The sequence below is a fragment of the Schistocerca cancellata genome, chromosome 10 (assembly GCF_023864275.1).
Source record: "Schistocerca cancellata isolate TAMUIC-IGC-003103 chromosome 10, iqSchCanc2.1, whole genome shotgun sequence".
NCBI classification, from domain to species: Eukaryota; Metazoa; Arthropoda; class Insecta; order Orthoptera; family Acrididae; genus Schistocerca; species Schistocerca cancellata.
This window is the reverse complement of record NC_064635.1, coordinates 72,025,058-72,050,940: the sequence shown is the minus strand read 5'-3', so window position 1 is coordinate 72,050,940 and position 25,883 is coordinate 72,025,058. Positions and strand designations below refer to the sequence as shown.

General features: G+C 44.8%; 1 protein-coding gene across 1 annotated transcript in view; it reads left to right on the top strand.

Moving 5' to 3' along the window:
* The window catches only part of LOC126106128 (1,5-anhydro-D-fructose reductase-like), a 65,181-nt gene extending 45,777 nt beyond the window's left edge, over positions 1-19,404 (top strand). Inside the window, exons 5-7 of the mRNA XM_049912372.1 lie at positions 12,889-13,048; positions 14,714-14,811; positions 19,266-19,404. Coding sequence (XP_049768329.1) covers positions 12,889-13,048; positions 14,714-14,811; positions 19,266-19,308 — 301 coding nt within the window. The 3' untranslated portion in view covers positions 19,309-19,404. The remainder of the gene's footprint in view (positions 1-12,888; positions 13,049-14,713; positions 14,812-19,265) is intronic.
* The last annotated feature ends 6,479 nt before the right edge of the window (positions 19,405-25,883 follow it).

Genomic DNA, 25,883 nt, shown 5'->3' with positions numbered 1-25,883 from the left:
AGGCGTTCCGTATTACCCTCCTGAACGCACCGATACCATATTCTGCTAACAGTCATTGGATCTCGACCAACGCGAACAGCAATGACGCGATACGATAAACCGCAATCGCGATACGCTACAATCCGACCTTTATCAAAATGGTTCAAATGGCTCTGAGCACTATGGGACTTAATTTCTAAGGTCATCAGTCCCCTGGAACTTAGAACTACTTAAACCTAACTAAACAAAAGACATCAGACACATCGATGTTCGAGGCAGGACCGTAGTGGTCGCGCCGTTCCAGATTGTAGCGCCTAGAACCGCTCGGCCACCTCGGTTGGCCGACTTTTATCTCCTTATACGAGGCATCACTACGTTTCACCAGGAAACGCCGGTCAAGTTGGGAACTTGCCTCTTGTCAGCACGTTGTAGGTGTCGCCACCGGCGCCAACCTTGTGTGAATGCTCTGAGAAGCTAATCATTTGCATATCACAGCATCTTCTTCCTGTCGGTTAAATTTCGCGTCTGTAGCACGTCATCCTCGTGGTGTAGCAGTTTTAATGGCCAGTAGTGTATTTCTCACCACCGACAACGCCTTCACTTAACGACCGAGAGCAGCGGCGTTTCTCAGTGTTGTCAGTGCTAATAGACAAGCAACGCCGCTTGAAATATACGCAAAAATCAATGTGGGATGTACGACGCACATATCCCTAAGGACACTGCGGTGAAATTTGGTGTTAATGGGCTCTGGCAACAGACAACCGACTCGAGTGACTATGCTAACAGCACGACATCGCCTGCAGCGCCTCTCCTGGACCCGCGACCGTAACGGTTGGACGCCAGGTGACTGGAAAATAGTTGCTCGGTGAGATGAGTCCCGATTTCAGTTGGCAAGAGCTGATAGCAGGATTCTAGTTGGCGCAGACCCCCGAAGCCATGGACCCAAGTTGTCAACAAAGCACAGTTCAAGCTGGTGGTGGCTCCACAATGGTTAGGAGTGTGTTTACATAGGTCCACCTGAACCGATCATTGACTAGAGATGGTTACGTTACTGTGCCACAATTGTTCGCTGTTAGACTGGAGAACATTTAGACAATCCGAGCGACTGGTTTGGCCACCAAGATCGCTCAACATGGGACATAATCGAGAGATCAATTCACACACAAAACATTGCACCGGCGACACTCAGTTATGGACGGCTATAGAGGCGGCGTGGTTCAACATTTCAGCAGCGGACTTCCAACGACTTTTTGAGTCCATGACACGTCGAGTTACTGCGCGACACCGGGCAAAATAAGGTACGACACGGTACTTGGAGGTATCCTATGACTCGGTGTAGATCATTAACGAAACAAATTTATAATATTATTTAATTATTGTAGGTGTACGGAAGGCACAACACAATTTTTAGCTGGTGCCAACAGTCGACATCTACGGGTGCATATTAATCTACATGTTAATTCTACAGTTTCAATAAGTGCCTGACGGAGAGTTCATCGAACGATTTTCAAGCTCTATCTCTACCGTTCACCTCTCGAACAATGCACAGGGAAAACGAACACTTAAATCCTTCCGGCCATCGATTTTCGTATGATTATCATTACTCCGCATGTAGGTGGGCACGAAAAAATATTTACACACTCTGAGGAGAAAATTGATAGTTTAAATTTCGAGAGAAGATCTTACAAAATAAAAAAAAGTTTTATTTTATTTATTGCCTTTCCAATTCACGTATCATATCCCAGTCGCTCTCTCTGCTGTAATACAAAACGAGCTGCCCTTCTTTGAACATTTTCGATGTCCAGTGCCAATCCTCATACGGCTATCACACCGCACAGCAGTACTCCAGAAGAGGTAGGACAAGTGCGGTGTAAGCACTCTCTTTAATATACCTGTTGCATCTCGAAGAGTTTTGTCAACAAATCGCCGTCTTTGATTTACTTTCCCCACTACATTATCTATGTGATCGTTCCAGCTTAAGTTATTCATAACTGTAATCCTTAAGCATTTGGTTGATTTACATTTGATTCAATTAAAAGCCTTTAGCTTTGTGTGATTTTCGTGTAGCCGAAATTTAGCTGATTCCTTTTAGCACTCGTGTGGATGATTTCACACTTTTCATTATTTATAGTCAACTGCCACTTTTTGCACAATACAGATATCTTATCTAAATCATTTTGCAGTTGATTCTGATCATCTGATGATTTTGCAAGTCTGTGAATGACAGTATGATCTGCAAACTGTCTAAGAAGGCTGTTCAGATTTGCTCCTAAATCGTATATGTAGATCAGGAACATCAGAGGGCATATAACACTTCCTTGGGGCACGCCAGATGTTACTTCAGTTTCACTCGATGATTTTCCGACAATTACTACGGATAGGAAATTACGATTCCAGTCACACAAATGAGGCTACACTCCATAGACATACAACTCATTAGAAGCCACTTGTAAGGAACAGTGTCAAATGCCTTCTGGAAATCTAAAAATATGGACTCAATTTGACATCCTCGGTCGATAACCCTCACTACTTCTTGAGAATAAAGAGCTAGTTGTGTTTTACAAGAACGATAGTTTCTGAATCCGTGTTGGCTATTTGTCAATCGTTATCTCTGAGGTACATCATAATTTTCGAACACAGTATATGTCCCAAAATCCCACTGCAAATCGACGTTAGTGACATGGGTCTCTAATTCAGCGGATTACTCCTATTTTCTTTCTTGGGTACTGGTGTATCGAGAACTTCCCAATCTCTAGATACACATCTTTCGACGAGAAAACTGTTGTATTTGATTGCTAAGTATGACTGTACTGTATCTGAAAAATACCTGGCAGGGATACATTCTGGATCGGTAACCCTGTCATTATTAAGTGACTAACGCTACTGCCATAAACGTAAGGGAATTGTACATACGTCCTAATCACCTACTCTCCCCTCTACGCCCATCTCCTCATCCACTACTCTTCGTCCATCTCTTCCTCCTGCCCCCTCTGCCTGTCCACCAACTCCTTCTCATCCTCCTTCATCAACTCCTTCGCCATCCCCTTCTCTCTTCATCTCCTCCAACATCATCTCTCTGTCCATCTCTCCTTTCGGTATCTCCATTTCCTCCCCCCACTCTGTTCATTTCCTATTCCCATCTCTCTCGGGCATTAAGCCTTGTTTATTGTTACTGAAAAAATGGTTCAAATGGCTCTGAGCACTATGGGACTTAACATGTGAGATCATCAGTCCCCTAGAACTTAGAACTACTTAAACCGAACTAACCTAAGGACAACACACACATCCATGCCCGAGGCGGGATTCGAACCCGCTACCGTAGCGGTCGCGCGGTTCCAGGCTGAAGCACCTAGAACCGCTCTGCCACTTTGGCCGGCTGTTAAAATTCAGATTCCGTAGTAGTATTCTAATCATAAACCAATAAGCCAGGGCTACAGCTTTCCTGTTTTCTGTGACAACTGACTGTGAGGAAGAAAACAAAATCGCACATTGTTACGTATTGAATTTATCGTGTATATAAAACGAAAAATAATGTATATGTTTGAGAAACAATTCGTCTACGGTTTAAATTTCCTACCATCGTAGTTAAAACTCAGTGCAAAACAGAAAACAAAACCACATTTCACGGCGGAGCACAGTACAGTATTATCAGTCTCGCAGTCAGGTTTAAAACAAACCTGTGCATTGTTGTTTGCAAAAAATATGGTCTATGTCTGGCTCAATATTTATCAGAAATGCGCGTAAAAATTTGAAGTTAATCGGTCAAGTACGTTTAGAGATTTTTGGCAACAGCTTTTCTCCTTTCTATATTACATATACACTCCTGGAAATTGAAATAAGAACACCATGAATTCATTGTCCCAGGAAGGGGAAACTTTATTGACACATTCCTGGGGTCAGATACATCACATGATCACACTGACAGAACCACAGGCACATAGACACAGGCAACAGAGCATGCACAATGTCGGCACCAGTACAGTGTATATCCACCTTTCGCAGCAATGCAGGCTGCTATTCTCCCATGGAGACGATCGTAGAGATGCTGGATGTAGTCCTGTGGAACGGCTTGCCATGTCATTTCCACCTGGCGCCTCAGTTGGACCAGCGTTCGTGCTGGACGTGCAGACCGCGTGAGACGACGCTTCATCCAGTCCCAAACATGCTCAATGGAGGACAGATCCGGAGATCTTGCTGGCCAGGGTAGTTGACTTACACCTTCTAGAGCACGTTGGGTGGCACGGGATACATGCGGACGTGCATTGTCCTGTTGGAACAGCAAGTTCCCTTGCCGGTCTAGGAATGGTAGAACGATGGGTTCGATGACGGTTTGGATGTACCGTGCACTATTCAGTGTCTCCTCGACGATCACCAGTGGTGTACGGCCAGTGTAGATGATCGCTCCCCACACCATGATGCCGGGTGTTGGCCCTGTGTGCCTCGGTCGTATGCAGTCCTGATTGTGGCGCTCACCTGCACGGCGCCAAACACGCATACGACCATCATTGGCACCAAGGCAGAAGCGACTCTCATCGCTGAAGACGACACGTCTCCATTCGTCCCTCCATTCACGCCTGTCGCGACACCACTGGAGGCGGGCTGCACGATGTTGGGGCGTGAGCGGAAGACGGCCTAAAGGTGTGCGGGACCGTAGCCCAGCTTCATGGAGACGGTTGCGAATGGTCCTCGCCGATACCCCAGGAGCAACAGTGTCCCTAATTTGCTGGGAAGTGGCGGTGCGGTCCCCTACGGCACTGCGTAGGATCCTACGGTCTTGGCGTGCATCCGTGCGTCGCTGCGGTCCGGTCCCAGGTCGACGGGCACGTGCACCTTCCGCCGACCACTGGCGACAACATCGATGTACTGTGGAGACCTCACGCCCCACGTGTTGAGCAATTCGGCGGTACGTCCACCCGACCTCCCGCATGCCCACTATACGCCCTCGCTCAAAGTCCGTCAACTGCACATACGGTTCACGTCCACGCTGTCGCGGCATGCTACCAGTGTTAAAGACTGCGATGGAGCTCCGTATGCCACGGCAAACTCGCTGACACTGACGGCGGCGGTGCACAAATGCTGCGCAGCTAGCGCCATTCGACGGCCAACACCGCGGTTCCTGGTGTGTCCGCTGTGCCGTGCGAGTGATCATTGCTTGTACAGCCCTCTCGCAGTGTCCGGAGCAAGTATGGTGGGTCTGACACACCGGTGTCAATGTGTTCTTTTTTCCATTTCCAGGAGTGTACATTGGCGAGCAAAAGCTTAATGACCAATGCCCACCGCGACGTTGGATCGCGGCTGGTGGCGTTATGGCACGTGGCGCGGTAACACAAGTAAGTAAACGGTCCAGACACGGACGGGGAATCACCCCAGCGAAGATATGGGCTGCAAACTGGAAATCCCCGCGGATAAGCAACTTTGACAAAATACAGATTATTTTTACGCGGAGCCTGTGACCGATTATTATCGCAAAACGGTCAAACTGGTCGAATGTTCACGTGCTGCTGTCTTGAGCATCTTCGCTGAGAGGTAGGAGGGCACCGCAACTACATCTACATCTACATCTACATCCATACTCCTCAAGCCACCTGGCGGTGTGTGGCGGAGGGTACCTTGAGTACCCCTATCGGTTCTCCCTTCTATTCCAGTCTCGTATTGTTCGTGGAAAGAAGGATTGTCGGTATGCCTCTGTGTGGGCTCTAATCTCTCTGATTTTATCCTCATGGTCTCTTCGCGAGATGTACGTAGGAGGGAGCAATATACTGCTTGACTCCTCGGTGAAGGTATGTTCTCGAAACTTCAACAAAAGCCCGTACCGAGCTACTGAGCGTCTCTCCTGCAGAGTCTTCCACTGGAATTTATCTATCATCTCCGTAACGCTTTCGCAATTACTAAATGATCCTGTAACGAAGCGCGCTGCTCTCCGTTGGATCTTCTCTATCTCTTCTATCAACCCTATCTGGTACGGATCCCACACTGGTGAGCAGTATTGAAGCAGTGGGCGAACAAGTGTACTGTAATCTACTTGCTTTGTTTTCGGATTGCATTTCCTTAGGATTCTTCCAATGAATCTCAGTGTGGTATCTGCTTTACCGACGATCAACTTTATATGATCATTCCATTTTAAATCACTCCTAATGCCTACTCCCAGATTATTTATGGAATTAACTGCTTCCAGTTGCTAACTTGCTATATTGTAGCTAAGTGATAAGCGATCTTTCTTTCTATGTATTCGCAACACATTACACTTGTCTACATGGATATTCAATTGCCATTCCCTGCACCATGCGTCAATACGTTGCAGATCCTCCTGCATTTCAGTACAGTTGTCCATTGTTACAACCTCTTCTCGATATACTACAGAATCATCCGCAAAAAGCGTCAGTGAACTTCCGATGTTATCCACAAGGTCATTTATGTATATTGTGAATAGCAACGGTTCTTACGACACTCCCCTGTGGCACTTCGGAAGACCTCTCTCCATTGAGAATGAGATGCTGCATTCTGTTATCTAGGAACTCTTCAATCACACAATTGGTCTGATAGTCTATATGCTCTTACTTTGTTCGTTAAACGACTGTGGAGAACTGTATCGAACGCCTTGCGGAAGTCAAGAAACACGGCATCTACTTGGGAACCCGCGTCTATGGCCCTCTGAGTCTCGTGGACGAATAGCACGAGCTGGGTTTCACACGATCGTCTTTTTCGAAACCCATGCTCATTCCTACAGAGTATTTTTCTACTCTCCAGAAAAGTCATTATATTCGATCATAATACGTGTTCCAAAATTCTACAACTGGTCGACGTTAGAGAAATAGGTCTAGAGTCCTGCACATCTGTTCGACGTCCCTTCTTGAAAACGGGGTTGACCTGTGCCCTTTTCCAATCCTTTGGAACGCTACGCTCTTCTAGAGAAACTACCACTAGGCGCCAAGTGGTTGGATCTCCAAGACTCTTCATAGAGCGTCGGATTCGGAGGCTTGTCTGCTCTGTAAAGTTGGATAGGTGGCCATCTATGGCATCTCCGCCGATAGAGGACAATGAAGGTGCACGCACAAGCGTTTCGGAGCACACCGTACATCGTCCGTTATTGAACATATTCCTCCACAGCAGACCACCCATACATGTCCACATGTTGACCCAACGACATCGTCAGTTACTTTCAATGTGCACGGGATCATCGGAATTCGACCATCGATCAATGGAAACGTGTCGGCTCTCCGGATGAGTCACATTTTTGCTACACTAGGTCGCTGGTCGTCTCCACAAACACCTTCATCCAGGTTAATGGTGGCTCGAAACGTGGAGAGCGCCACAACACAGGTTGATTGGAACAGTGTTATGGTAGGAGACATTCTCCTGCGCTCTCATCGGACCTGTGGTAGTAATCGAGGACATGGAGACAACTGCGGTCGGACCTGTGGTAGTAATCGAGGACATGGAGACAACTGCGGACCACCTGCTTCCCTTCATGCTTGGTGTCTTCCCCCATGGCGATGTCATTTTTCAGCAGTACAGTTGTAAGTAGACTGTTTAGGTTTTTATATTGGTAACGCCACATAGTGCTCTGTATGAAAATCACTGGCTGTGCTGTGTGCAGTCTGTGGCTAGTTTGCATTGTTGTCTGCCGCCATTGTAGTGTTGGGCAGCTGGAAGTGAAGAGCGCGTAGCGTTGCGCAGTTGGAGGTGAGCCGCCAGCAGTGGTGGATGTGAGGAGAGAGATGGCGGAGTTTTGAAATTTGTAATACTGGATATCATGAACTGCTATATACATTATGACTTTTGAACACTATTGAGGTAAATACATTGTTTGTTCTCTATTAAAATGTTTCATTTGCTAACTATGCCTATCAGTAGTTAGTGCCTTCCGTAGTTTGAATCTTTTATTTAGCTGGCAGTAGTGGCGCTCGCTGTATTGCAGTAGTTCGAGTGACGAAGATTTTTGGTGAGGTAAGTGATTTGTGAAACGTATAGGTTAATGTTAGTCAGGGCCATGCTTTTGTAGGGATTTTTGAAAGTCAGATTGCGTTGCGCTAAAAATATTGTGTGTCACTTTAGTGAATGTTTGAGTACGTTCAGTTTTGCTCAGCTGTTTGAAAAGCAAATAGTGTAAGAGGTTTATCAGCACAGTAATTCAGATATTGTTCTAAGGGGACGTTTCACAGTTGTCCTTACGTCGGAGTACGAGGCAGTGGAGATCTCTTCTGAACAGAATGTGGCAAGGCATCCCAGAAATGATAAATACTGTGCTACAGTTCTTTGAGGAGCCTGAACTTACGTTGATGTTTCAGCGATCAAATTCGCCTGTACTAAAAGCTGCGGAACCCATCTCTGTCGCTACCGGGTGGCGTCACCGTGTACGTAAATCAGCGGCCCGTTATATATGCGAATTACATGACCTGTGCCTAGACTACACTGAAGCGCCAAAGAAAAGTATAGGCCTGCGTATTCAAATTCAGAGCTACGTAAACAGGCAGAATACGGCGCTGCGGTCGGCAACACTTATATAAGACAACAAGTGCCTGGTGCAGTAGTTAGATCATTTATTGCTGCTACAATGGCAGGTTATCAAAATTTAAGTGAGTTTGAACGTTGTGTTATAGTCGACGCACGAACGATGGGACACAACACCTCCAAGGTAGTGATTAAGTGGCGATTTTCCAGTGTACCGTGAATATCAGGAATCAGGTAAAACATTAAATCTCCTATATCGCTGCGGCCGGAAAAAGATCCTGCAAGATCGGGCCATGATGACTGAAGAGAATCGTTCAACGTGGCAGAAGTGCAACCCTTCGACAAATTGCTGCAGATTTAAATGCTGGTGTCAGCGTGCGAGCCATGCAACGAAACATCACCGATATCGGCTTTCAGAGCAGAAGTCTCACCCGAGAACTCTTGATGACTGCACGACACAAAGCTTTACGCCTCGCCTGGGGCCGTCAACATCTAAATTGGACTGTTGATGACTGGAAACACGTTGCCTGCCCGGACGAGTCTCGTTTCAAATTCTATCGAGTAGTTGGACGTGTATGGGTATGCGGACAACCTCATGAATCCCGTAATTCTGCATGTCTGCGGGGGACTGTTCAAGCTGGTGCAGTCTCTGTAATAGTGTGGGGCGTGTGCAGTTGGAGTGATATGGTACCCCATGACATGCCTAGATACGACTATGGCAGGAGACACGCACCTAAGCATCCTATCTGATCACCTGCATCCATTCACGTCCACTGTGCATTCCGAAGGACTGCGAAATTTCAGCAGGTCAATGCGACACCCCACACATCCAGAATTGCTGCAGATGGCTCCAGGAACGCGCTTCTGAGTTCAAACACCTCCACTGACCACTAAATTTCCCGGAAATGAACGTTATTGATCATGTCTGGGATGCCTTGCAACGTTCTGTACAGAACAGCTCTCCACTCCCTCGTACACTAACGCCCGCGCAGGATTCATGGTGTCAGTTCCCCCAGCACTACTTCATACATCAGTCGAGTCCATGCCACGTCGTGTTGCTGCATTTCTGCGTTAAGGGGGGAGGGCCTTCATGATTTTAGGCAGGTATTCCAGATTCTTTGGCTCTTCACTGTACTATAATGCCGCATACGTCCACAGACCTACCAACGAACTGCCGCACCACTGATACCTATAATCAGTGATGTATTTCGTTCCGTAGGTGGACAAACAAGCTATTAAGCCGGTGGTCATAATGTTATGGCTCATCAGTACGCAAGGCACCTCTCCTTAAAGTTGTCACGCGAATCTTCTACATATACATCTACATCCATACTCCGCAAGCCAACTGACGGTGTGTGGCGGAGGGTACCTTGAGTACCTCTATCGGTTCTCCCTTCTATTCCAGTCTCTTATTGTTCGTGGAAAGAAAGATTGTCGGTATGCCTCTGTGTGGGCTCTAATCTCTCTGATTTTATCCTCATGGTCTCTTCGCGAGATATACGTAGCAGGGATCAATATACTGCTTGATTCCTCGGTGAAGGTATGTTCTCGAAACTTCAACAACAGCCCGTACCGAGCTACTGAGCGTCTCTCTTGCATAGTCTTCCACTGGAGTTTATCTATCATCTCCGTAACGCTTTCACGATTACTGAATGATCCTGTAACGAAGCGTGCTGCTCTCCGTTGGATCTTCTCTATCTCTTCTATCAACCTTATATGGTACGGATCCCACACTGGTGAGCAATATTCAAACAGTGGGCGAACAAGTGTACTTCCTTTGTTTTCGGACTGCATTTCCTCAGGATTCTTCCAATGAATCTCAGTCTGGCATCTGCTTTACCGACGATTAATTTTATATGATCATTCCATTTTAAATCACTCATAATGCCTACTCTCAGATAATTTATGGAATTAACTGCTTCCAGTTGCTGACCTGCTATATCGTAGCTAAATGATAAAGGATCTTTCTTTCTGTGTATTCGCAGCACATTACACTTGCCTACATTGAGATTCAATTGCCATTACCTGACCCCATGCGCCAATTCGTTGTAGATCCTCCTGCATTTCAGTACAATTTTCCATTGTTACAACCTCTCGATATACTACAGCATCATCCGCAAAAAGCCTCAGTGAACTTCCGATGTTATCCACAAGGTCATTTATATATATATATATATATATATATTGTGAATAGCAACGGTCCTACGACATTCTCCTGCGGCACACCTGAAATCACTCTTACTTCGGAAGACTTCTCTCCATTGAGAATGACATGCTGAGTTCTATTGTCTAAGAACTCTTCAATCCAATCACACCTCTTCAACCCAATTACACAAATGGTCTGATAGTCCATATGCTCTTACTTTGTTCATTAAACGACTGTGGGGAACTGTATCAAACGCCTTGCGGAAGTCAAGAAACACTGCATCTAGGTGGGAACCCGTGTCTATGGCCCTCTGAGTCTTTTGGACGAATAGCGCGAGCGGTGTCTCAGCAGATATTTGCAATTTCGTTTTGCATTGTGTGCTTGGAGTCAGCCCAATGAAACAGTGCTCATCAAGCCTTCCAAACGACACCAGTGTCGACAGAAAACGTCGATTTGTTTCCTGTTACAAGCAAATGATCTTCAAAGCTGAATTTGTTAGATCGTTTCCAGATTAGTGTAGCGCGATTCTTGTTTCATCAGTATGTATACACCTAGGACAGCAAAAAAGGTATATTAACCAGTATTCGAGCACCGACAGCACTAACATGGCCCACACTTTTTCCTACCGTCAACCACCTTGCGCTACTGAGTCGCAGTTTGTTTAGTGTTTATTCTTCGTGTTTAATTGTCGCTGTTAATATCTATCGATACAACGAATAACGGACTATACTCATTCGGATTAACAATAATTTTGATCGTAACGAGAAACAAACCGATGCTTTCGGTTCTTTACATATGAACAGAATTGGATATTCTGCCAGATTTCGAGACAGAGTTTCATTGTAGAAACTGTTATAATCAATTGCCGTCGATGTTATTGCTTTGAGTTCAAACTACATGTGGGTTATCCTTACACAGTCAGATTGTAAGGCACGGGGTCCCGGGTTCGATTCCCGGCGGGGTCAGGGATTTTCACCTGCCTCGAGCTGACTGGGTGTTTGTGTTGTCCTCATCATTTCATCATCATCCAGGAAAGTGGCGAAATTGGACTGAGCAAAGGTTGGGATATTGTACGGGCGCTGATAACCACGCAGTTGAGCGCCCCACGAACCAAACATCATCATCATCATCATCATCAGATTGTAAGGAGTGAAAACTATCACTTCGTAAACCATCAAGTGAATTTTTATCTGCTGCATTAAACAGATGTATTTTGTGTATGTTTTCGATTGGTCTTGATAATACGTTATTCAGTCACGCTACGACTAGCTTCTTATCACTAATACCTCTATCCGTCATGATGTTCCCTATTTGCTTAGGATTATTTGTTGCTAAGAGGCCATGTATGTTTCCGCAACCATTTACACTTCGAGTGGGCTCCTGAACTAACAATTCAAAGTAATTTTCTGAGAAAGCATTCAATACGATTTCGGACGACGATTTATGCCTATCACCGACTTTAAACATGTATAATAAACTGAGGGTAGAATGAGATTTTCACTCTGCACCAGAGTGAGCGCTGATATGAAACTTCCTGGCAGATTAAAACTGTGTGCCGGACCGAGACTCGAACTTTCGCAGGCAAGTGCTCTACCATCTGAGCTACCAAAGCACGACTCACGCCCCGTCCTCACAGCTTCACTCCTGCCAGTACCTCGTCTCCTACCTTCCAAACTTCACAGAAGCTCTCCTGCGAACCAGGTTTAACACATTACGTGACTCGCCAGATGAGGCGAAACCTTTCTGTCCATGCACTGCCTATCTCAGTGACCTTGTGCTCATAGCATTCGCAATTACTCATGTTGTTGGGTCAACATTGGAAGACTGCTGCAGAGCCCCACGTTCAACAATTTGCGCTGAAAGGCGTGTTCTGCAGTACGTGTGTCTGCAACAGCATTCGACTCTATCGACCGATCTGCCACATATCACCATGTGTCTTGCTTTGCAGAATGGTCCAGCTTCCGACTTCCATATTCTGAGATGATGAGCGGACATCCAACACCTTGCTACTTTCTCACGTTTCCAACATCCTTCAACCACTTCCCATAGAGGTCACAACAGTGGTACGCAAACAGACGACCAGCTTCCCCGTTCCCCGTCCCTAGCCACAGCAATCAGCCTTTTGACAATGACTCTTTTGTCAGTGGATGTCACCATTTGCGTCCCATACCATCACTAGAATTATTGTCCATTCGTCTTGCTCTGTTTACATATGTTGTTTGACACGTCACGTGACTGCAGCTCCACAAGTCGGCATTTAGCCACGTGGTAACCAGTGGTCATAATGTTTTGTTTACATTTGCAAATTCCAGACTGCCGAGGTATGACCTGCTGGGAGATCCAGTTGTGAAGCGCATAGCGCAGAAGCACGGAAAGACCACTGCCCAGGTACTGATCCGCTTCCTCGTGCAGTTGGAGGTCGCTGTCATTCCCAAGAGCTCCAACCCCACGCGCGTTGAAGAGAACTTCGCGGTGAGTATGCACCAGTTTGACACTGTTCAGAATTTATTATATTCTGCATTTCCTATAAAAGGATCTCCCTGGTTTGTAAAACTCCAGAAGTAACACTTCTATGGCAGTTATTAAGAGAAGTAAGACATTTTGCTTGGTCTATATGAAACCTAACCGTAGCGTACTTAGCGTTTCTAAAAAGGGTGGCATAAAAATATCTGTTGCCGAGTTTGTTCGACGTTAAGTCAGTTGAAAATAAATAGACATTGTTTCTATTACTTGGTGTAGAAATACGGGATAAGTATGGATAACATAAAAGGGCGAGGGTAACTTTTGGTAATCAGGAGGCAAAACAGGGGTTAAAGGAATGACATAGAAGAAATGAAAAGAGTTAGCGGGGATCACAGTGGGGTAATGAGATTATAGTAGAGCTGCGTCGATAACAAGCAGATCCTCTGGTTAAACACGCCCGGGTTCCCGGGTTCGATTCCCGGCGGGGTCAGGGATTTTCTCTGCCTCGTGATGACTGGGTGTTGTGTGATGTCCTTAGGTTAGTTAGGTTTAAGTAGTTCTAAGTTCTAGGGGACTGATGACCATAGCTGTTAAGTCCCATAGCGCTCAGAGCCATTTTGAACCTCTGGTTAAAAGAGGTGCACAGAAATGTAGTAAAGCAACAGTTTCTATGGATAATGGACAGATAAGGCATGTAGTACACTAATAGTTGCTAAATGAATAACACAGATGGCATAATGTAGTAACATTGCCGTAACTGGGGTAACAAACAGTTCCTGCAAAGAAAGGAGGTAAGTAATAATGTAGTAATGTGACATTTACTTTCAATGATGGGGTGGTAATAGGAGGAGTAATAGATAAAATAGAAGTGAAGGAACGAACCAAAGGGGATTATGGTGGGATAATTGAGTAGCACTGGAGTAAGTGAGGATAGCACCTGGATCAAGAGGTTAAAGGCTGGGTAAGGCAATAAGACAGTGAGACGTAGAGGTAACAGAGGGTTAATGCAGTAGCACAGGGTAATGAGCGTCGATTAGAGGGTGTTGTATGAGGGGGTAACATGGGGTGTTAATGCAGAAACACAGTGTAATGAGTCTCGATAAGTTGGTGCAGCTTGATCTGCACCAGTGCTGTATTTTGAGTCTAGAGTCTATTACAACCATGAGGACATTACAGCAGTCATACTGTCTCATTGTTATATACATGCTCTAGTATTTGCTCATTGTTGTATACTGTCCAAATCACTAGTGCTACCCCACAGTCTCCTGTGATTTCTATTGACCGTGCTTCCAAAGTTGCTTTCATGTTTTGAATGATTCCGTGATACATGTAACTGTTACCTTTTTTAAATTTTCGTGCTACTACGTAATTCCAGTTTTAGGCCATTTTTCAAGATCTTGATAGTAAATTATCTGCCGGTGGAAAACGTATGCCAATGAAAATAATGGTTCAAATGGCTCTGACCACTATGGGACTTAACATCTGAGGTAATCAGTCACCTAGAACTTAGAACTACTTAAACCTAACCAACCTAATGACATGACACAATTCCATGCCCGAGGCAGGATTCGAACCTGCGACCGTAGCGGGCGCGCGATTCCAGACTGTAGCGCCTAGAACCGCTCGGCCACCCCGGCCGGCAATTAAAATAATAAATAATTTACTAACTTACAGGTATTTGATTTCGAGCTCTCTCCAGAAGACATGGAAGCCATGGAGGCGTTGGACAAGGGACGTAAAGGCAGATTGGGAAGCGAACACTCACAACCTGGGTAACTACATCATAGTATTTTATTCACAATATAATTTATAACATCTTTCCAATAAAGTATTTGTTCGCTTAACTTATCTACTTTCAGACTTGACTGTTAGAGCTTTTAAACTTATTCTGTAGGAACGAACACTACAAGACTCGATATAAAAAAACTACTAGGTACTAACTCAAATCGATGCAACAAAACCTTAGACATTCCGATTAAAAAGGAATGAGTGTCTGATTAATATTAATCGTAATAATAATAATAATGTGACCTTGTCTTCGCGGACAAGTGCTGCACCATCTTTTTTTTTCGTTTGGTCTGGACGGACGTCACATGACATCCGTTCAAGTTGATCATTGATTCCTTTACTCAGGTTTTTTTTTTTTTTTTGTTACAAAGGGCGAGCAGCGCTGACCGAACACACTGAGCTACCGTGCCGGCATAATTTGTGCTGCGACCGGGACTCAAACCGGGGTTCCATCTGAGCTACCCAAGCACGACTCACGCCCCCTCCTCAGAACTTCAGTTCCGCCAGTACCTCGTCTCCTACCTTCCTGCCATTGTTCCCATCTACTAGTACTTGCAAACATCCTAGCTACTTTCATATCCGTAACCTCAACCTTGTTGATAAGGTAACCTGAATCCACCCAGCTTTCACTCCCATACAACAAAGTTGGTCGAAAGATTGAACGGTGCACAGATGACTTAGTCTTGGTACTGACTTCCTTCTTGCAGAAGAGAGTAGATCGTAGCTGAGCGCTCACTGCATTAGCTTTGCTACACCTCGCTTCCAGTTCTTTCACTATGTTGCCATCCTGTGAGAATATGCATCCTATGTACTTGAAACCGTCTATCTGTTCTAACTTTGTTCCTCCTATTTGGCACTCAATCCGTTTATATTTCTTTCCCACTGACATTACTTTCATTTTGGGGATGCTAATCTTCATACCATAGTCCTTACATTTCTGATCTAGCTCTGAAATATTACTTTGCAAACTTTCAATCGAATCTGCCATCACAACTAAGTCATCCGCATATGCAAGACTGCTTATTTTGTGTTCACATATCTTAATCTCACCCAGCCAGTCTATTGTTTTCAACATATGATCCATAAATAATATGAACAACAGTGGAGACAGGTTGCAGCCTTGTCTTACTCCTGAAACTACTCTGAACCATGAACTCAATTTACCGTCAATTCTAACTGCTGCCTGACTATACATGTAAAGACCTTTAATTGCTTGCAAAAGTTTACCTCCTATTCCATAATCTTGTAGAACAGACAATAACTTCCTCCTAGGAACCCGGTCATATGCCTTTTCTAGATCTATAAAGCATAGATACAATTCCCTGTTCCACTCATAACACTTCTCCATTATTTGCCGTAAGCTAAAGATCTGGTCCTGACAACCTCTAAGAGGCGTAAACCCACACTGATTTTCATCCAATTGGTCCTCAACTAATACTCGCACTTTCCTTTCAACAATACCTGAGAAGATTTTACCCACAACGCTGATTAAAGAGATACCTCTGTAGTTGCTACAATCTTTTTTGTTTCCATGTTTAAAGATTGGTGTGATTACTGCTTTTGTCCAGTCTGATGGAACCTGTCCCAACTCCCAGGCCATTTCAGTTATCCTGTGTAGCCATTTAAGACCTGACATTCCACTGTATTTGATGAGTTTCGACTTAATTTCATCCTCCCCAGCCGCTTTATTGCACTGCAACCTATTGACCATTTTTTCCACTTCCTCAAATGTGATCCTATTTCCATCATCATTCCTATCCCATTGTACCTCGAAATCTGAAACATTACTGATCGCATTTTCACCTAAATTGAGCAACTCTTCAAAATATTCCCTCCATCTGCCCAAGGCATCCACAGGATTCACCAGCAGTTTTCCTGACCTGTCCAAAATACTTGTCATTTCCTTCTTACCTCCCTTTCGAAGACTCCTAATTACACTCCAGAATGGTTTTCCAGCAGCTTGACCCGTAGTCTCCAACCTGTTTCCAAAGTCTTCCCACGATTTCTTCTTGGATGCTGCAATTATCTGTTTGGCTTTGCTTCTTTCTTCAACATAACTTTTTCTGTCTACCTGGGTTCTGGTATGTAGCCATTTTTGATACGCCTTCTTTTTACTTTTACAGGCTGCCTTGACTGTATCATTCCACCAAGCTGTTTGCTTCATCCTACTTTTACACACTACTGTTCCAAGACATTCTTTAGCCACTTCTAGTACTGTGTCCCTGTACCTTGTCCATTCCTTTTCCAATGACTGTAATTGACTACATTCAGCTAACTGGTACCTTTCTCAGATCGCTGTTATGTACTTGTGCCTGATTTCCTTATCCTGAAGTTTCTCCACTCTTATCCTCCTACATATGGACCTGACCTCCTGCACTTTCGGCCTCACAATCCCAATTTCATTGCAGATTAAATAATGATCAGTGTCATCAAAGAATCCCCTGAATACACGTGTGTCCCTCACAGCCTTCCTGAAATGGTTCAAATGGCTCTGAGCACTATGGGACTCAACATCTTAGGTCATAAGTCCCCTAGAACTTAGAACTACTTAAACCTAACTAACCTAAGGACATCACACACACCCATGCCCGAGGCAGGATTCGAACCTGCGACCGTAACAGTCCCGCGGTTGCGGACTGCAGCGCCAGAACCGCAGGGCCACCGCGGCCGGCCAGCCTTCCTGAATTCCTGATCTGTTATTATATAGTCAATGACAGATCTGGTTCCCCTGCCTTCCCAAGTATACCGGTGAATGTTCTTATGTTTAAAAAAGGAGTTTGTGATTACTAAGCCCATACTGGCACAGAAATCTAAGAGTTGTTTCCCGTTCCTGTTGGCCTCCATATCCTCTCCAAATTTACCCATAACCTTTTCATACCCTTCGATTTCCAATCCTGGCGTTAAAATCACCCATGAGCAGAACACTGTTCTTGTCCTTTACTCTAACAACTACATCACTGAGTGCCTCATAAAAACTATCCATCTTATCTTGATCTGTCCCTTCACAATGCGAATATACTGACACAATCCTAATTTTCTTGCTAGACACTGCCAAATCTATCCACATCAGTCGTTCGTTTACATACCTTATTGCAACTACGCTGGGTACCATTTCTTTCCTGATGTAAAGCCCTACACCCCATTGTGCTATTCCTGCTTTGACTCCTGACAGGTAGACCTTGTATTCTCCCACTTCCTCTTCTTTCTCACCCCTTACCCGAATGTCACTAACAGCTAAAACGTCCAGCCTCATCTTACTTGCAGCCTCTGCCAGCTCTACCTTCTTCCCAGAGCAGCCCCCATTGATATTAATAGCTCCCCATCTCATTACCATTTTTTTGCCAAGTCGTATCTTAGGAGTCCCTGGTTTGTCAGTTAGAGGTGGGACTCCGTCACCTCCAAAGGTCCGAGGCATTTTGCTCTGATTGTTGCCAGCACCATATTTAAAGTACCAGGGAAGCAGGTTGCTAGCCTTACTTGCCCCGAGTCCCATTGGGTTTTACCCCTAACGGATGAGGGACTAACCGGTGGGTTTGGTAGTCTTTGCCGTATGAGCACAAAGGTGACCACGACTCAGAATATGTCCGAGATGCCCAACCTTATTCCAAAGTAACTGGTATCCCGACTGTCGGGACCACTTACTTGGCCACTCATACGTTGCCCGTGGTTCATGAACTAGGACATGACTACAGGAACCCACACCATGAACCACCATTCGGGAATAATAATAAAAATATCAGAGGAACATAATTATAAAACAGGAACATAAAAACCAACGGGATCAAAGCCGGAATGGAGGAATTGGCATAATAACCGAAGTGCAGATTCCGCACGTAAGCTGAGAAACCAATAGACCGCATCTTGAGCTGTTACTAGTAACACCTCTCAGGTTATTACAAGCAGAAGCACAATGGTGTGGAAGAAATGATCCACTGGAACTTGTGCCAAAATTGCCATCTTCTGATGGCAAGTAAGTGGTGGAACCACAAAACGGTAGAAGTTGTCGAACACGAACGTGCCAAATTACTGTGCGACTTCCGACTGCAGACAGATGGAATGCTGACAAACAGTTCACCAGAAATCACAACAGTGAAGAAACAGAATCTGTAGATCATCTATCTCAGGTGATAGCAGAATCGACAAAAAATAAGTTAAAAGCTTACCAAATACGATGATTTGAAAATCGAACTACAGTAACTCTGACGTGAAGGTGGTCCCACTGGGGACGTAGTGGGCCCTTGAAGAGCATTAGTGCTGATTACGTCACGCAGTGCCAGAGGCTTGCAAGTTGTCTGGCTAGTGATAACATACAAAATCTAGCGAAGTGATTTCATTTGCTGAGTTTTTTTGCAAAAAAATCAATAGTAATAAAATTATTCCCTCATTAATAGCCTCTGCTTTTATTGATCCTTTTGGAACTGTCACATCTCTGTTCCAGGAGCGGAAGGCATCCTGAATGGCCGTGGTTTGAACCCTACTAGTAGAGAAGAAGACTGCTATCAACAGCAGTCTAGCTGCGACTGAAACGTACCTGTGTTAGAAAATGCTCAGTTATATTGCAACTTTTTTTAATGACGTTAAATTCGTGACAATAAATCGTGTACTACAAAAGAAATCACTACGAAACCACGACAGGCAATTTTAATTATTTATCGACATTGAAATAAAAAAAAAATCCATTCAGCTTCCAAGATTGAAAATAATTTGGTTTTTACTACCATAAATTTTTGCCTTGTAGACATGTCAGTACTGATTACTATGTAACATATTCCCACATTAACGATTTAATTCCAGTACATGTCTGCCCTCGCAGCTACATCCGCTAGCGTAATTGTAAAGAGACAGATAGAGTTTGACCTAGTGTGTAGCACGTGGGACGGTCGACCCAAATTTAGATAGTTCAGCTGACCGCATAATCAAATTATAACCTTATTTCAAAATGGCTCTGAGCACTATGGGACTCAACATCTTAGGTCATAAGTCCCCTAGAACTTAGAACTACTTAAACCCAACTAACCTATGGACATCACACACACCCATGCCCGAGGCAGGATTCGAACCTGCTACCGTAGCAGTCCCGCGGTTCCGGACTGCAGCGCCAGAACCGCTAGACCACCGCGGCCGGCAACCTTATTTCGTTATGTTAAATGATATGAACTTGTTCTTGTTATTCTGAGGTAAAAAGAATTAAATTAAATTTATTGTTAAACTGGTAATCACTAAAGTGCTTTTGATATACTTTACCGCAAAACGCAGAAAGCAGAATCAATAAACTATAATAAACATTATCCTCTGTATGATGCGAAAAGTGGCAATTGACCCTGCATAAAGAAAAGCGAGAAGTTATTCACCTGAGTACTAACAGAAATCCGCTAAATTTCGATTACGCGATAAGTCACACAAATCTGAGGGCTGTAAATTCAACTAAATATTTAAGGATTACAGTTACAAATAACCTAAATTGGAACGATCACATACGTGTAGAGCATACCAAAGACTTCGCTTCATTGGCAGAGCACTTAGAAGGTGCAGCAGGTCTACTAAAGAGACTGATTACACCAAGCTTGTCCGCCCTATTCTGGAGTATTGCTGGGCGGTGTGGTATCCACATCAGGTGGGACTGACAGATGACATCGAAAAAGTACAAAGAAGGGCAGCTTGTTTTATATTATCACGAAATAGGGGAGTTAGTGCCACAGGCATGATACGTGAATCGGAGTGACAATTATTAAAACAAAGGCGTTTTTCTTTGCGACGGGATCTTCTCATGAAATTTCAATCACCAGTTTTCTCCTCCGGTTCTGAAAACATTCTCTTGGCACCCAACTACATAGGGAGAAATGATCATCACGATAAAATAAGAGAAATCAGGACTCGCACAGAAAAATTTAAGTGCTCGTTTTTCCCGCGCGCCGTTCTAGACTGGAACGGTAGACAGTTTGAAGGTGGTTCATTGAACCCTCTACCAGGCACTTTACAGTAAATAACGGAGTAATCACGTAGATGTAGATGTAGATATTAGTTCCCACGAGTAATTCATTCATACGGTGGTTAAAAACATTCTTTTTCGTAACAGAACTGCTGTATGTTTTTTCTCAACGTTGATATGTTTTTGGGGATACTGAATTCGAATGTCATGTTTGCTGCATTGTAAGAAGTCAGCAACACAAAGAATAATCCAAAAAATTAAAATATTCGCAATTTTTTTAAATTTTCGTGTATATCTCGAACACTATATGTTTTTAGAGGATGACCACACATAATTAACAGTGAACGAAATTCCGCACAAGATGTACTAGTCACGTTGTAAGACGTTGTGGTCTCCTGACCTTCATTGCTTACATATTCCGCCCTCACAATTATATTCCGAACATCAAGACGCTTCATTCGAACCCGAACTCGATAAGATAAAGTCAATGTTGTATGAATTCATGTAAACGATATGCAAATAACAAGTGCGCACCGGGATTGAAATACTCGAGGCTGGCGTACACACATACCGGGTGATCAAAAAGTCAGTATAAATTTGAAAACTTAATAAACCACGGAATAATGTAGATAGAGAGGTAAAAATTGACGCACATGCTTGGAATGACATGGGGTTTATTAGAACCAAAAAAAAAGTTCACAAAATGTCCGACAGATGGTGCTGGACAGCAAAACTGCTACCGTTACGGGTGAGAGGTACGCCGACATGTTACAGAATCGCATCATCCCCAGCCTGGCTGATAAACACCTGCTGGAACGTACGATGTTTATGCAGGATGGCGCTCCACCCCATATTGCTAGACACGTGAAAGAACTCTTGCGCGTGTCGTTTGGTGATGAGCGTGTGCTCAGCCGCCACTTTCGTCATGCTTGGCCTCCCAGGTCGCCAGACCTCAGTCTGTGTGATTATTGTCTTTGGGGTTACCTGAAGTCGCAAGTGTATCGTGATCGACCGACATCTCTAGGGATGCTAAAAGACAACATCTGACGCCAATGCTTCACCATAACTCTGGACATGCTTTACAGTGCTGTTCACAATATTATTCCTCGACTACAGCTATTGTTGAGGAATGATGATGCACATATTGAGCATTTCCTGTAAAGAACATCATCTTTGCTTTGTCTTACTTTGTTATGCTAATTATTGCTATTCTGATCAGATGAAGCGCCATCTGTCAGACATTTTTTGAACTTTTGTATTTTTTTTTCTAATAAAACCCCATCTCACTCCAAGCATGTGTGTCAATTTGTACCTCTCTATCTACATTATTCCGTGATTTATTTAGTTTTCAAATTTACACTGACTCTTTGATCACACGGTACATTCCAGACACGATGGTCACAGGAGATTTTAGTTCGAGAGAGGCAGACCACACACCGGGAGGCCCGTCCCTTCAGAGGACGAGTCAACCTCGGCCACCCGTGGAGCAGACAGCGTGTGTCCGAGTGAAAGGGGGAACGACCCCATGTTCAGCTTAAAAGCAAATTCCGCTACATTGTGTGGGAGCATCCAACCTACGCATTCTTTACACATAGCACGCAGTTTCAGATATTTTCACGATACTACAGATTTCCGGATTGGTTGCCTTAAACGAAACGTCATTCTCCCGTTTTAGAAGAGCAATGTTGATTGGCAGACCATATTTCTCATGCCTTGAGCTGAAGAATATCAGATCAACCCCACGCTCACAACGTTTGTTCTCCTGACGAAAGGTATCGGAGCCGATGCGTGCTGAATGGCAACCATTTTTCCGTTCTACCACGAAAACGTCAGAAACTCCCTCTCCAACTCACTACAATTTGAGAAATGTACATATTATCACCAAAAACCCACCACATCACGTGAAAGTACATTAAATTTCCTACAAGAGACTTCTCCAACACTCAACTTTTTCGTAAGGGGCGGATGGAGGGGACAAACCGAAACTTACGAAAAATGCCTTCTACACTCTACAGTCAAACGACCCTTCCCACAGTCTCTCATATGCGCTATACCTTCTGTGTATTTTACTTAAGAGGTTGTTTTGAATGAATTGATGAGAGACCATGTTTGATACACACACACATACACACATACACCACGCACACACACACACACACACACACACACACACACACACGCACACGCGCACACACACACACACACACACACACGCGCGCACACGCACCACACGCACACACACACACACACACACACACACACACACACTCATACATACTCATTTGGTTAGGTGCATGCCCCTATGTGGTGCCGGCTATACTATTTTCCGACATGTGTACTGTTTGTGGTGGGAACAGTGTCAGGTGGGGTGGGAAGAGGGAGACGGATACAGGAGGCAGGGAGAGTGACTGGGGTGTGTGACTAGTGGCTTGGAAGGGGCAGCTAGGAATGTGGGAGGGGGGGGGGGCACAACTGAAACAGCTAGCTGCAAGTGGCACATGCTGAAGGCGATGTAGTGTATGTGAACTGGGAGGATGTGATGGGCAACGTATCCACACTTGGTGCCACCTCCCTATATCCCAACATCCGTCATGCCCTTGACCTTGCCGCTATCGAACTGTTCCTCTCGCAACGTCCTTCAAATACCAAATGCACCTCAATTCCTTACACGACTTATGAACTATATCGTGACCCACAACTACTTTTCCTTTGAAGGGTAGGGTTGCGAATAAATCTGTGGCATTGCCATGGGAACCTACATCACACTCACCTATGCCAATCTGTTTATGGGCCATCTAGAGGAACCTATCCTGGACTCCCAAAACTCCCAAATCTTTCATTTGGGTTCACTGATTCTATCTTCATAATCTGGTGCAGGGCCAAGACACCATTTCCACATTCCCTCCCAACTTCAACACCTTTTCTACCATCCAATTCACCTGATCCACCTGTAACCACCTGTACCTTCCTGGACCTTGACCTCCAGCTTTCTGATATCTCCATCCATACCTCTTGAACATTAAGCGCACTAACCATCAGCAGTGCACTGCATTTCTACATATGCCATTCCCGCCCATAACAGACACCCCCCCCCCCCCCCCCAGGATCAGCTAAAAATGACTGTCCTGTCCCCTCATCACCCTGAACTGGAACTACTGTACACCAGAGCTTTGATTACTTCTCAACCTGCCCTGAAGTGCTGGACTTCTTCACCCCTCCTAAAGTGGTATTCCAACGCACACCCAACTTAAACAACATCCCAGTCCATTCCTACCCCACTCCCAATGCCAACCCCTTGCCCCACGAATCATATCCTTGTGGCAGACCAAGGTGCAACACCTGCCCAAACCAGCCAGCCAGTACCTCCTACTCCAGTCCTGTCACAGGCTTATACTATCCCGTAAGAGGCTACACCATGTCATATACCAACTCTGCTTCTAACACTGGTCTCCATTTCAGGTAGCCCACTGTCATGGAAAGCCATCCTGGGCTAACATTTCAACAATATATTGCCCCTCCACATACGGCGAGAGTTTCTATTACTTGTATTCGTGCTTCCCAACCTTGACCAGTAAGGTTGCCATATCTCTGCCCAGTTGAGAATGTTTAGAGCATCATAGGTAGCTAGGGATTTCGACGATGTAACGCGCCAGTTGGACAAAATGGTTCTAATGCCTCTGAGCACCAAGGTTCAAAATGGCTCTGAGCACTATAGGACTTAACTTCTAAGGTCATCAGTCCCCTAGAACTTAGAACTACTTAAACCTAACTAACCTAAGGACATCACACACATCCATGCCCGAAACAGGATGCGAACCTGCGACCGTAGCGGTCGAACGGTTCCAGACTGTAGCGCCTAGAACCGCACGGCCACCGCGTGAGCGCTAAGGGACTTGACATCTGAGGTCATCACTCCGCTAGAACTTAGAACTACTTAAACCTAAGGACACCACACACATCCATGCCCGAGGCAGGATTCGAACCTGCGACCGTAGCAGTCGCGCGGTTCCGGACGGAAGCGCCTAGAACCGCACGGCCACCGCGTGAGCACTAAGGGACTTGACATCTGAGGTCATCACTCCGCTAGAACTTAGAACTACTCAAACCTAAGGACACCACACACATCCATGCCCGAGGCAGGATTCGAACCTGCGACCGTAGCAGTCGCGCGGTTCCGGACGGAAGCGCCTAGAACCGCTCGGCCACCGCGGCCGGCGCCAGTTCGACAGAATGTGGCACAATATCCCTCAGGAGTACCTCCAGCAACTCTATAAATCAATGCCAAGCCGAATAACTGCTTGCATAAGAATCAGAGGTGCACGAGCGCATTATTCACTTGCTTGTGAAGCTCTTTCTCTTGAATAAATGATCCAATTTTTCTGAAATAGTAATCATTTGTATGTCTGTACATGCACATCATATCTACAGGTTTCCGTTCCATCGGCCAATTCCTTGAGGTGCCTCTTTCTCTCTCTTACAGTGAACAACGACTTGAAATGTATAATTTATCAAATTAATTGTAAAGGCAACGAAAAAATTTTCCATCCACCATGATTAATGCAACGGTGAATTACACGTATATAGCAAACTCCATCCTTTATGAACCTATTTTTTTCTAATGAATGAGTTTTTTCGTGAAAAGGCCGTCATTTTGATGCGCCATTTTGACTTTCGAACAAAAATATCATATTAACTATCATTAACCTTCTAAACAGATACCAAGTTTTTTTGTTTCAATACGAATCATTTTTTTTTTAATTTTTGTCCGCCTATTCCTCAAAATGCTTCTCAGTGAGGCGTCCTACCGAATACGATTGGAGTGTCGAATCACCCACTTAGCCTCCAAGATCGATTAAAAAAAGAGGTGTTTACAGTGAATATACGCTGCCAGACCAAAAATCTGACGTACCCCTTAAGGGAGGAGTAAACCAAGTGAAACGTAACGGCTTGGGAGTGTATGTGACGTTATTTCAGTGATTACTCCACCGAATCAAATTCGTAAAGAGCTTGGCAGTATGAGCCCACTTGTCAATATGACGCTGCGCCCCCTTTGGCCTGCATCTACACACTGATTCCATAGGCAGTGTTGTCATAAAGCTGTTGTATCCCCTCCTGTCGCACGCTGAC